This window comes from Lepisma saccharinum, chromosome 23, assembly GCF_977018435.1.
Source record: "Lepisma saccharinum chromosome 23, izLepSacc3.1, whole genome shotgun sequence".
Classification (NCBI taxonomy): Eukaryota; Metazoa; Arthropoda; class Insecta; order Zygentoma; family Lepismatidae; genus Lepisma; species Lepisma saccharinum.
Window position 1 is genome coordinate 31,119,671 of NC_139251.1, and position 13,798 is coordinate 31,133,468.

At 37.6% G+C, this 13,798-nt stretch overlaps 1 protein-coding gene across 1 annotated transcript in view; it reads right to left on the minus strand.

The window, feature by feature from the left end:
* Positions 1-1,323: 1,323 nt before the first annotated feature.
* The window catches only part of LOC146005250 (uncharacterized), a 42,132-nt gene continuing 29,657 nt past the window's right edge, over positions 1,324-13,798 (minus strand). Inside the window, exons 4-5 of the mRNA XM_083144344.1 lie at positions 8,268-8,410; positions 1,324-3,249 (exon numbers count right to left, since the gene is read on the minus strand). Of these exons, the coding sequence (XP_083000470.1) occupies positions 3,248-3,249; positions 8,268-8,410 (145 nt within the window). The 3' untranslated portion in view covers positions 1,324-3,247. The remainder of the gene's footprint in view (positions 3,250-8,267; positions 8,411-13,798) is intronic.

Genomic DNA, 13,798 nt, shown 5'->3' on the forward strand with positions numbered 1-13,798 from the left:
AATGCCCCTTGATATGACACAGTCAAACGCTGGGTACAACAGTTCAAGAGTGGCAAGGAGGTTCGAGAGATCAGTAACTGTCATCACCAAAGACACAATGACCTTGTTTTGGAGATCATCATGCAAGATCGCCGATTGTCAGCACGTCAAGTAGCAGACAGATTGGGGATCTCATACAAGAAGCCGACTACATGTTGAAGAAAGAGCTTGTCTTCTCAAAAGTTTCTGCTCCTCGATGGGTCCCACATCTTCAGACTCCTGAGCGGAAACGCACTCATCAGAAGATGTCAAGAGAAAATTTGGAACTGTTTGAAGCAGATGTGAACAATTTTCTTGCTCGGTTCATTAAAATGGATGAGTGCTGGGTCCACCACTATCAGCCGGAAAGAGAAGAAGAATCGTAGCAATGGAAGCATGCATCATGTTTCACACCGAAGAAGGTCATCAACCTAGAAGGTGATGGCATCAGTTTTTTTGGGATTCGCTAGGTTTTCCATTATGAACTGATTGATTGCCTTGAAAGGGGTCACACCATCTCCGAAGAGTATATTCTGACCTACTGGAATGTCTCAGAGTGCAGATCCTAGAAGAGGCCAGGCATGCTGACCATTTGCTGACGTGATTTTCGGCTCCTGTTTAAAATGTTTTCCTACCTCTCGCATTATTCGGAAACAAGGATAAATGTTTAACAATGCACACTGTGACGAACATTCATCTTGCTTTACCTCACTTCTGAATAGAAGTTATGTGAAAAATTTAGTGTTTTGGATACAGAGAAACACACTAAGTCAAACGATGCTATTTATTCTAAAATAAATGTATTGCCATACACAGACAAACAGCTGACATATTTGTTCAAAATAATGTAAAAACTTTAATAAAATTAACTAGGTTGTGTTATCTATGTCTTCCTACAATGATTATTTCATTCAAACTATTGTCAATTGCAAGTATTATTTGATTTGTTCTCTTGGGAATATCAAACTTCTGATGGCATAGATATCAATGAAAAAAGGACAGATTGAAGTAGTAATTGACAGGTGGAAAAGTCAAAACTTCCATTTGATTAGCCATAACTTGAAGTTGATTGCCCATAAGGAATACATGGGTTTCTGAAAATTCTTATTCATCATATTTTTCAAACATCTAGCTTAATAATCAACTTTAAAAAATGCTTTCCCTTGCAACATGTGGAGAAATTCATACTCTCTTCAACACCCGCATTTTTCTTCAGTAGCATTGCCCATTTGGATGATATTGAAATAAATGCACAACAGGTGCGAAATTGTAACTCTTCCCCTTAAGTGACATTCCTGGATCCATCACTTATCCAAGTTGGTTCTTTAGCATTTAAACCCCCCTCCACCATGAGATCGAGTTCACACAAAGCTCTTGCTTTACTCATATCAGTAAAATTTTACATTCATGATAGTAATTATCACAGTATGACATGAAGGTTAAAAAAAAGACATAGTTTTGCATAACACATGTTAATTATCAGACTATAAAATGGAGATTCAAAAGACATACAGTTTTGAATATCACATTGTAATTATCACAGTATGAAATCATGCTTCTAAAAAAGACATTCTACAGTAAGACACAAGTATGGCAAAATAATGTCAGTATCAACGATTACAAGAAAGCCACTTAACCATGAAATATTCTTTGATCATTGTGCATTACAGCAAAAAGTTTCAAATTTGAGCTTTGTAGTCCAAAGTGCGTGTAAATGTAACAGTTATAGACTACCAAAAGAAAAGTTGAAAACTAGATTTTAACCTTAAAGGCATCCAAGAAGGTAATACTGTACAAAAATTCTAGCGTTCTTATAATTAATAATTTTTAATTTATGTATTTCTTTCATTACAAGTAAGATTAAGGAATTTAACTAAGGATAGATAGTTGCTCAGCAAATCAAAATTGTGACAATATTCTTAGAATATAATTGATCAGGAGTTTTAAGGCAATGAGCGTACAGACTATTTTATAACATTTTCAAGGCACTGAATAGGAACAATTAACAGTCTAGTTAAAATGTTTGAAGACATGGGAATTGTAGAGTTGCAAGGCAATGAATTTTTGAGCAACGACTTACATCTCTTCCCCATAAAATTCAATTAGTTCAAGTCCTTAATCCCAGACACAAGGAATTACATTTGCAAAACCAGTGCATTCCTCAATCACGTCAAAATAATGCCAACTTTCTTTCAAATTTTAATGAGTGACGTAGCACATTTTCAATTAAATGGTTTTGTAAACAAACAACACAACCTATAAACCATCAAAGAACTGAAAGAGAACATCTGCCACAAGATAGCTGCAATAACTCCTGAGAATCTTAGAGACGACATGGAAAATACATTGAGAAGGGCATATGTTTGCAAACAAGAAGGGGAGGTCATTTGGCGAATATGGCTTTTCATTCTTAATGCACAAAAAATCCAGAATAAAGCTCTCATTTTCCATTTAGATGGTTCATTTATTCCTTACAACAATTATGTAAAAAAACATATCCATCAGCATATTTTGCGACACCCTGTACACGAAAGAACTTTCTAGAAAAAACAAAAAAAAGGATTTAGCAAACACGTTAATAAACAACAATTCAAAATATAACTTGTGAAATTCTTTCAAAACACCAACAAAGCTTAAAAATTATAAGCAAATGGCATAAACAGAAATATGTCTTTTATAAAAAAGCTTTAATCGGCTGATTAGCATTGAACTCCATTATATTGACATTTTTTTTCTTCATATTTCTCGAAACATGAATATCATAGGTTGTTATTTTTAATTAATCATGTATTCACAGCCTTCATATATATTCATAATACTACCCAAATATCACAATGCTTGATACTAATCTTGCTATTAGGAACAGAGTGGTTAATTTTCTGGAGAAAATGTCTCTCTCCAAAAATGTATTTATGGAAAATGTGTACAAGTACATGGAAGATTCTTATGCTCGCGAAGTGATAAAATATGCACTCCAACATTTAACTATATATGGGCCATAATAGAACAAGAAAAATTAATACATAATTCTGTTCATTACTACATATTATACTTTGGCTTATCAATAGTATACTGAAATTTATACTCCTTACTCAATGCAAGGAAACAGTATATGTGACTTGCAGCGCACCAGTCATCTACTACTAGCAGCCCAGCTAAATGTTTGAATGTAAAATTTCTGACTTTTCACTGCTCTTGAAATCCAATTTTTGTGCGGTTGGTGTATTTTCTCTGGAAAGGAAAGGAAAAAAATTGAAATTGTGATAACTGAAATATGAGTTTATCAACTTCAGCATAGTGGCTGCACTGATGCCAAGAAATATTAAATACAGGGTGAGCGAAAAGTCGCCAGACTCAACTGAGAATTTTTTTATACATAGCTACTTATTCATAAATTCAACAAATTGAAAATTCCCGGTGAACGAGTCTGTGACAGTCGCACGCTACAGTCTGTATTATTTCCCTCTCCCTGCCTTCGCTCTCTTTCCCTTTCTGTTGACGTTGCAGATGTCGGAAGTTGTGTTGTGTCGTGTTCGTGTGTTGAAGATTGTGGCTTAATATGGCACCACAAAAGTTTACATTACAACAAAGGATTTATCTTGTAGACTGTTACTTGGGAAAGAGGAATTGTGGAGAAGTGCGATGATGTTTTGCAACGAAATTTCCTGGTGTTACCGTTCCACGTAGGACCACTATATTAAACTTCGTAAAAAAGTTTAGAGTAACAGGGTCAGTTTCAAATAAAATTGGAAAGAAAAATGGGGAAATCTGAAAAATAAAGTATACAAAGACAATCCGTGAGTTAAAAGAGAGTATTGTACGAGAAATCGGGAGAATTACAGTAGACGAACTTGCACATGTAAATGCCAATTTCCTTCAGAGATGCCAGGAATGTGTTGAAGCAGAGGGACATCATTTTCAACACCTTCTGTAGTCAAGGTTAGTACACAATAAAAAAACTGTAATTTTAATAGCCAACTCCAGCGACTGTCACGGACCCCGTTCACCAGGAAAGACAAGCGCTGATGCCGGGCCGCATGCCGCCGAGTCTCATTGTGAATGTCAGGGAATGCTCTGTATTATTAACATAGATCTTAGTGCAATATTAAAAAAGATAAGATAATAAAGAAAACAAATGCACAAAATGAAATCCTCTACAGGATCATCGGGATACAGTCTTCTCCGCTTTTCCACACACAAAGTATAGGTCTTCAGCTCAAAGTAAGCCTCCAACAAACAGCCATTGCTGCAGTTACAATGCTAGCCTCGCTTTCGAAATAGGCTCCTCCCCTACCCAAGGGTTGTCCAAACAAGCCTTGCACGTTTGGTCCTACGGAACGGAACCAAACTTTGAAAATGATTTTTTAAACTTTCAGTCCAGCGACTTTTCGCTCACCCTGTATTTCCCAAATGGTCAGACCAAATCCTTTTTTCTTATTATTATTTGGAACATGTATTTGTCATCTAAGACTAGTTTGTTGTTGCTGATTTGGTTTATTTTACTTTGCTTTTCTGCCACTCTTATCTAATTGCAAAGATGAGGATTAGTGATGATATGAAATTCATGAAGAGACACTCACAAAGAACACCCATGCCCAGGCAGGGATTGCAACCAGAGACTCCTGGCATCATAGCATGCTGTGGTAACCACTACACCACAGAGGTCAGCTTTATGACAAATTTAAACAACTGCCAGAGTTACAAATACATGAAAAGAAACTTACGATACAAAAAAAGTACATTTTACTAAGAGAAAATTTACAATGATTACTTATTACTCCCATATAATTCAGTGACTAATAACAAAACTAAAAAGAAATACCCTTTTGCCACTATTGTGGGCATTATTCCATATCACCATCTACACTGTGGTACCCTGCAGTGTAAAAAAACACTACAATGCAACAAGTCCATGCTTACAATTTCATCAGTTTTGAACCTACAGTTAAAATATGTAATAAAACTATGCATGTCCCAATTAAAAACTTTCTGAGGTGGCAATTCTTTTGATCATGTTAACAAGCTGGATGTTATTTTCTATGTGGCTTTAGCTGTTTTACGTTCTTGTCATCACAGATCATCAGTACCTTTTGTTGTTGAAATATTTTTGAAATGGAAATGCTTCATCTCTATTCGTGGGTATTATGCTACACTCAACCTCTCATTGAGTACAGTGCTGTTTTACAGCATACTTCACTATCACGGAAATTTTATAACCAAAGATTAAGTTGTGTTCATTCGGTTTGTATAAGGTATGTCCAAATGAAAAGGAGACTACGGATATCTCTAAAGCAAATTATATTACAGAATATTTGCATTACATAATATGTGAATTACAGTTAATGTGTAATATGATACCTACACATAATTGCCATTGATATTGATGCACTGATCTCAGCACGTAGTAAGAGAGTGGATCGCTTCAGTGTAGAAACTCATGGGTTGCTTATGGATCCAGTTTTCCAAGGTGTTCTGCACTTCCTCGTCACAGGTGAACCGTTGACCTTTCGGTGATTGTTTTAAGGTGCCGAAGATAAGGAACATGGGGAAATATCTGTGCTGTACAGAGGATGTGTGAGGACTTCCCATTGAAATATTCTCAGCAGGTCGAGGGTCTTCTTGGCCACATGTGGTCTAGCGTTGTCCTGGAGCAGCAACGTGCACTTGCCCAGGTCGTGGCAAGTCCTTGGTGCTTTCGCGTCCTGGTCCTGCCTCATAATGCTGACACCAACAGAATATGGTGCAACGTGCATTCTTCATCCTGTGATAAATGTGTGAAACATGCTCGCCTTCTGCATGAAGAAATTGGATTACAGCTCTCTGCGCTGATCTGGAGGAATCTATATTGCACCAGTCCATGCAAAACAACTCTCGCCAATTGAGGAAACAGAAGGCAAAGCCGTTTGCTACACCTGCAAACTGGGACAAACATCGTGCCATCTATTGGCAAACATATTTACCTTCTTCAATTAGATACAACGCCGCTACAGGAAAGGTCTCTTTTTCATTTGGGCATACCATATATTTTTAAAAATTCCCATGACCATTTTCCATCTACAATTTCAAAAATAATCAGTTCGATCTTCACAAGGCTTTTCCTTTTGCTTTTTATAGCTTAAACTAGCTGCAGAAGCACATGGTATGTTCCCTTCTGGTCTTCCCCTCTCCTCCCAGCTTGTTAGTCATGAATGAGGTTCCATGGAGAGCCAACTAGTCTCTCTGCAGTTAGTTGCCCAGCAAAGAAAATTGAAAAAAAAAATCTATATTTTAGAAGTGTTATTGATGTAGTAAAGTTGATGGTAAATCAAAATATGAAAAAGTGGTTTCCTACGAACATCCTTTCTCAAATGTTCAGGTAACTGAAACAGGTGTTCTGAAACTTAACTGCTGACCAATGGCGAAGCCTGACATTTTTACGGAGTCATCGTAAGACTTGTTAAACGTCAGGGTTATCTTTCCAACCTGGAAAGGGGGGGGGGGGGCACAATATTTCTTCGCAGTAAACGCGAAAGCCATTGCCTATTCGACGTAAAAGATCACTGCAGTACCATAGACCTTACGACTACAAAAGACAAATTATGCTATTCCATACGATGATAATTTTGAAATCTGATTAATGAGAGTGATGTTTCATCAAAGGAGAAAATGTCTTCAGTAAAAATTTTGTATGAAAGCATTGCAAAAAGTGCACCAATTCATACACTGTGCACACCTGCCTGTATTGTTCAACTGTGTTAACTAAGCGAGATTTATAACACCACCTAGGTTGTGAAAAGGATGGAATGGCTTTTTTTAACATTCTTGTGTGGAAAGTGGATAAGAAAGAATACATGGTATTTCATTCATTCCCTGAGACAGCACTAAATCTATACCTGAACGTAGCAATTCGTAAATAACACCTCACCCTTGTCCTGGACCTTCTTTGCAAATCCGCTCAATGTCCCGACATAACTGTCGTCCCTTCAGAAATTAGAGCAATAAATTTATCTTCCAGTTCTACTTATTGACAAATTTTACATGAACAAATAACCCATCAGATATAAAATCGGCACTCACATCAGTAAAACCAATAAATTGTTCCTTAACACAACCCTCCTCTTTATGCACAGTTCTCAAGATTGTTGGCAATTGGGACCTACTGCTAACATAATTGAAAGAAAGTCTGATTTTCCTGTTTATTTAAAAATTGTTTCACTGATGACATCACTAATTGCGTGTATTAGATAATTGCATTGCATGCTTTACAATGATGGAAATAGCACTCGGAAAAATTTTAATCCTGATGACGTCAGAGAAATTCTGTCGTAAACATCAGAGCTGAAAAAAAGGCCTCTTATGACCAGACCTTCAGGTGGTTGTTGGTTGTCTTCCGAGCAGGTAGAGAGATTCGCACATTTTCTACGATGGCCTTGACCGGCGAACACCATTGCCTTTAATAGGAAACGCAGTGCGAGTGTTGGCCACGGGGAATAGTATTGGGCTCTCATTCCGATGCACTAAACTTAGTGAATCTCTTGCGTATTTCTAGCTGTTTCATGACGTCGCTTGGTTTATTTTGCACAAATATGAGAATATTCTAACTTATTCTTTTACTTCTTTCCTAAAATATTTAAAGGGCAGTATTTTTATTATTTTGCTAAGTCATCGCCACATCTGCCAATGACCAGATGCCTCGCCTCTGCTGCTGATTGGTTCTAGAGATAACCGTGACCAAAGTTGCCCTGTAAGCTTACACAGGCTTGATGGGGAAAATGAACAAAACTTTCACCATGATATAAAATCGCCTTAACAACAGATCTAAATTCCACAATCCACAATCTTTTCTTGCAGGCGAGACATCAAATATATTATTGACTCGTGACAAGCACATCAACATATACAAATTTAATGACGGCAATGTATTGACCTGTGCCGAACTCTGGAAGGCTACCACGTTGAGTACATTTCATGAAACTTTATTTTGAAGTGATATTCCCTATGTATGGAGACTTTTAAGACACCCTGTAGTTGCAAAATATAACATTAGGAACTTTAAAGCCCAAAACTAGGGCTGAAACTGAAATAGCTTGCCCATACATGGCAAATAAGCAAATATATAATTTTTTTATCCCTAAAAATAACTCAGCATGTTGCATTATAAAAGCATTATGTACACAAATAGATCCTTATCATTGAAATGGTAATTTAAGAGATAAAATGTTACCATGTAGACAAACATATTATTGTTTTAAAAAAAATGGAAAACTTACATGAGCAGGATTCTTCTTTAAGTTTCCGGTAATGCAGACAAAGTAGATATGAATCTCTGGTAAAAATCTTGCAGAGTGTGCCAAATTTTACCTTATGCTTAGTAACCAAGTATTTTATGAGCTCGTTTTCCTCTCTTGAAAACCTAGGAGTAATTTTTTTTACGTTAAATAACACCTTTGGCCTGAGCATTTTACTGAAGTAGTTAGAATTAGTAACAAAGGTAAAAAAAAAATTACATTGCCAAATGGCATTTTCATTTATTTATTACATTAGGGATATACCAATATGAAATGTTTAATGAATATAAAATTTACTGATATCAATATTCTACCAATCCGATATAAAATCAAAAATGTTTCTTGAAGAACATGAATGGTTAACCTCCTTAATTACTGTATGTAATCAGGTGACTGCATGGATTTTGCCTTTGATAGACACAGTGCACCTGAAACATATGTTTATATCAGAGGCGTGGCGTGCATGTAGCCGCTGTTACCGCAGGTAACACCAAAATATAAAGAATTGAAGAACCCGTCTTAAAATATTATTAGGTACATAAACTGGTAATATTGTCGTAAAGTAAACATTGCAGACTGACATTTTTTCTGACACCGGCAAAAGCGAAGAGGAGGACTGATCCGGTACCCTCCACAGGCAACATGAGGAAAGGGCCCTGAGCCCACCCAAGGATAACTTCGCGTTGCGGCAAAGACTGACTGCGGGAGGAGGAGGCAGGTTTTTGGCAAGACTGTTTAGCCGGCGCAGTTGCCGGTGATCCTTACAGGAAACAGATGAGTGTTGCCATATTCAATTGACAGAAAAGAGCTAAGTTGCCTAATTGGGTCTATCTTACTCAGAAGGTGTCCAGTCACACTGGGGAACGATGCCGCAGTGGTAGCGTCACTGCCTTATAATCAAGGGATCCCGGGTTCGATACCCGGTGGAGGCACAAGTGGTTCGGATCCAACTTTAAACTGTCGCAATTAGCATTACTGTGCATGAAGTGGACTTAAATCGCCAAATCAAAATTTAAAAAAAATCAAATCACACTAGGGGAAAAGCAAACTACCAAGTGATATTTTGTATTTACTCTAAATATCAGCGATTACGAAAGTCCTTTATGTCCTTTTTTGACATCATGGGCGAGAAGGAGAGGAGAGGGGTGGGTATGATCAAGGGGTCCGCTGTCCTTCTAAAAATGTCAACCTAAAATTTTATATTTCACACATATATTATTATTTCGGTTACAGGAATTTTTGATAATTGTTGAAAGGGCCGATTGAGATTGACGCAGGAATGTGATAATTTCTGATTGAAGCAATGTTTTTGAGGTAGCAGCACTTTGGATGAAAACATTACTTACAAGCATAATTTCAAGATTGTTATCTTAGCATGCTCTAAAGTGTCAGGTGTCACAGGTTCGAATCCTCAGCAAGAAATGGTTATTTCAATGTTTGTTGTTATATAAAAATTAATAATTACATACACAAAATAATAATAATTTTATTTCAATAACTCACCATGCATCGTCATCGTCACGATTACGATTATCCTATAAAGCGAAAGTTTTAAAGGTAGCAAGGAACGTAAAATATACGAAATAGTAGTGGTGTCAGAGATGAGATTTCTGTGGATTTAGCGAAACATGGGAATGGGAGTAGTTAGGAAACAAATGAAGATACCTACTCTACATACATCTTATTTGAAATGAAAAGTTTCAAGATTTAGGCAAATCTGGTTTCAAAATAACTAAGATGGCAACACTAGTAGAACTAGATTTATTGCAGTGTAAGGTTCTGAAGGAAATATTGGCTATTGGGGAAGCGCTGATGCTGAGAGGAGAGGGGGTCAAGGGAGATGGGGTGCTTCACATGTTACAAAAGTAAACAACGGTTGGCGGGAGGGACTGTGCAGTGCTATTTTTGTGAGTGGTGTCTTTCGTCTTTGTGTTGTTTTCGGGCATTGTAAATTAATTAACAAGCGAAATGGAGCTTGCTCCGAGTTCCGAGGTGTCTGGTTCGTCCTATCTGAACAGTGTGTGTAATTGTGCGATAGAAGATATTTTGAAGAAATCTTTCGGTTCGCATTCTTTTGCAGAAAAAAGCAAAATTGTGACGAAAGGAAGGCCAACGCCTATTTTGAACCATTTAAAAACCAAGTCGTCTGCTGGATATGACCGACATTTCAATGTTTCGTGGTATAACGACAATCCGTGGTTATGTGGATGTGCGCAGTTGTCGAAACTGTTTTGTTGGCCATGTACTCTATTTTCGGGTGAAAAAAACATGTGGAATTCAGGTGTGGATAACATGGAAAACTTCAGAACCATCAGGGGACGGCACGAGATCTCGAAGCAGCATATTGCATCAATGTGTTCCCTAGCTTCATTTGGTACAACAAGGATGGATTTTTCTTTGAGCGAAGCTTTTAAGAGATCTGTGGATAAGTACAATGACAACGTTAAAAGAAATAGATATATTTTAGAATGTCTAATTCGCGCCACTTGCTACTTAGCTACACAAGAATTACCCTTCAGAGGAAGCGACAAAACCAACGATACCTTGAATCGAGGGAACTATGTGGAACTGCTTCATTTAATGGCCAAAACTGACGATAAACTGAATCATGCACATAGACTTAATCTAGTTTTGGAAAAATCTGTTAATTTCATAAAAGAATGTAAGGTGTTCTTTGAAACAATCTCAGGTTTATCTTCTTTTTTATCAAAATCATCAAAAAGAACAGAAGCTCTAGACCGTGAAGTTAATAGGCGATTGCCATCAGTTTCTAACACAAGGTGGAATTACAGGAATAGAATAATTGAGGTGGTTTTCAATTGTAAAAATGAATTGACAAGTTTGTTTAAGTCCATGATGGAAGACACGGATGAATGGGATGGCGAAACTAGAGCTTGTGCAGCAGGATACTTTCGAGCCCTTCAAAACTTTGATTTTAACTTTATGTTGGAAGTTTTTCATGCTATATTTCCAAAAGCCGATATTTTGTTCAGTGTTCTGCAAAAGAAAATACACGATGTTGGGTATTGCAAAAAGAAAATCAGTGATTTTGTTGACAGCCTTACAAGAATGCGTGACGATTTTGACGTTTTGTGGTCGAAAATGGAAAATCTGAATGAAAGTGTGAGTGCGCAACAGTCAAAGAGACTAAAAGTTAGTGGAGTTGCTATCAGTAAGAAAGACATCTGTCGGAGACTCTTCTACAAAATCACCGATACGTTGAAAGGTCAATTTATAACAAAATTTGCAGATATTGATAAATTGGAATTCTTGGCCTTGCTTGATTGTGATGGATTCATAACTTATTCAAAACACTTCCCAGAAAAAGCGCTTCGCGTACTTTTGAGAAACTCTGGACAGTTTTTTAACATGATACGCCTCAAGAATGAACTTGCATACTCCTGAATTTAGAAGCAAATCAGTTCATGACATAAACATGCACTTGCATACCGTTGGACTCACTGAGGCGTTACCTGAAGTAACCAAATTGTGTTGTTTGATTTTTAACTATTCCTGCTACAAGTGCTTCAGCAGAACGATCCTTTTCCGCTTTGAGGCGGATACACACGTATCAGAGAAACACCCAAGGACAGAATAGATTGTCGGGTCTATCATTGATGGCAATAGAAAAAAACCTGCTTCGAGATCTCAAGAAGAAAACTTTATTTTATGACAGCATCATAGAACTATTTTCAAAGAAGAGTCGTCGGATTGATCTGCTCTATAAGTAGCCTTCGATGTTTCTGTAAGTATCATATTACGTATTTCTTTATTAGGCTAATGTTTATTGTGTCAACAACCAATGTGTGTGATTTCACTTCAGTGCTTATGCCAACATTTTTTCACCCTGATTAATAACTTTACCAAAATCTGGTATTGAATTTCAATTGTACCAGAATAATATTATACGAACTACTTGGAAGACATTGAGGGGGGGGGGGGGGCATGAGGTGGAGAGGAGCCCAAGTCTTATGGCTCCTCCCTTAAATGTCCTACTGATAACCGGTAACACTTTTAAAAATCCCACGCCACACCACTGGTTTATATTCATAAAAATAATGACAAAATGGCAGAATTTTCGACCAAATTGCATGTTATTTATACACATATATGATTGTTAAGTCCTCCTCCGTAGTCGAGCGGGTTAAGGCGTTCACTCGTCTTGAGATCGTTCGCTGCGGGACGGCGTAGGTTCGAATCCGGCTCTGGTCGGAATTTATTCGGCCTGCGTATAGGGCCGGTGGCAACCCACCATCGTGAGGAAATTGGGGAGCTCCGAGTGAGTGAGCGTAATCCGGTCGAGAAGACCTACTATAACGGCTGGGGGTACGTCGGGCTGACCCCCCGACTATTCCAATACTGGTTGAAGATCTCCACGCTTAGAGGTGACGAAGGAAAGCGTGGGAGGGAAATCGGCAGTCGGTAGGTATGCCTAGGCCCTTCATGGGCTGTTGCGCAACGGATTATTATTATTATGATTGTTAAAACCTCGTTAAGTATTATCTGATAAGCATACATCGGTTGATACCAATTAATCCATCCCATTTCTCAATCACATACTTCTGTATGACATAACAGCTACAATAACTCTTTCTACCCACCCCCTTAAAAAAAGGTGTACATGATAAGATTTCTTGGAATTCTTGCATGTCATTTATTTGAACTTCCAGTTTAATCGTGATGAGGTTATGAGAGGACAAGTCACTGAAAGCAATGGGGGAAAAAACTGAACAGCACTACAATATACATCCCTGCATAGGATGTTAACCCTTTCTTAAGAGTGGCCTGGAGGTTGGCATGAAAGTAGTTTCCTGGTCCGATGCGATACAGAGACACCTAGCGACACATCAGAGGACTAGGAAGAGAACCTTCCTCCCTTCACCACCCCCTCCCCTCCTCCGTGACTCCCGCAGTGAGGTTTCCAGGAAAAGGACACCCACCTGTTTCTTTTCATTCTGGTTTCGGAGGCTAAAATTTCTCCACTGCTTGCTGGCTGACTCTTGCATGGAGCGAGAAGAGTGGCAGGCTCCCGAGACAGAACCTTCATCACTGAAGTTTTGATTGAATAAATTTGGTTGATTACAGTGGCTACTATAATTATGTTGAATTTTCTTGTTGAGGTTGGAATTATCAATTGAGAGTAAAGAAGGAGGTAGAGAATGTTAGTTGAAAGAAACGTTGTTTTTTTTGAAGGGGGTGTTTTTTTATACAAAATCGATATATAATAATAATAATAAGGCAAAAATTAGTAACAATTATTATTTCAACTATTAACGAATAGAGTCCCTATTAGAGATGGGCAGGAGCGAAACTACCTGGAATTTAAAAAGAGGAAATGTGGACATGCGTAATAACATATGGAAAAACTGAAAAGGAGAAAGACGGAAAAAACAATGTAACAAAATGTACAGTAGTAACAAAGATGTCAGGAAACAATAGTTTAATATTGAACTTACACTTTGATGAAGTAGTTTTCTTTGTTATGATCTGAATTAAGTCCCTTTGCACAGTTC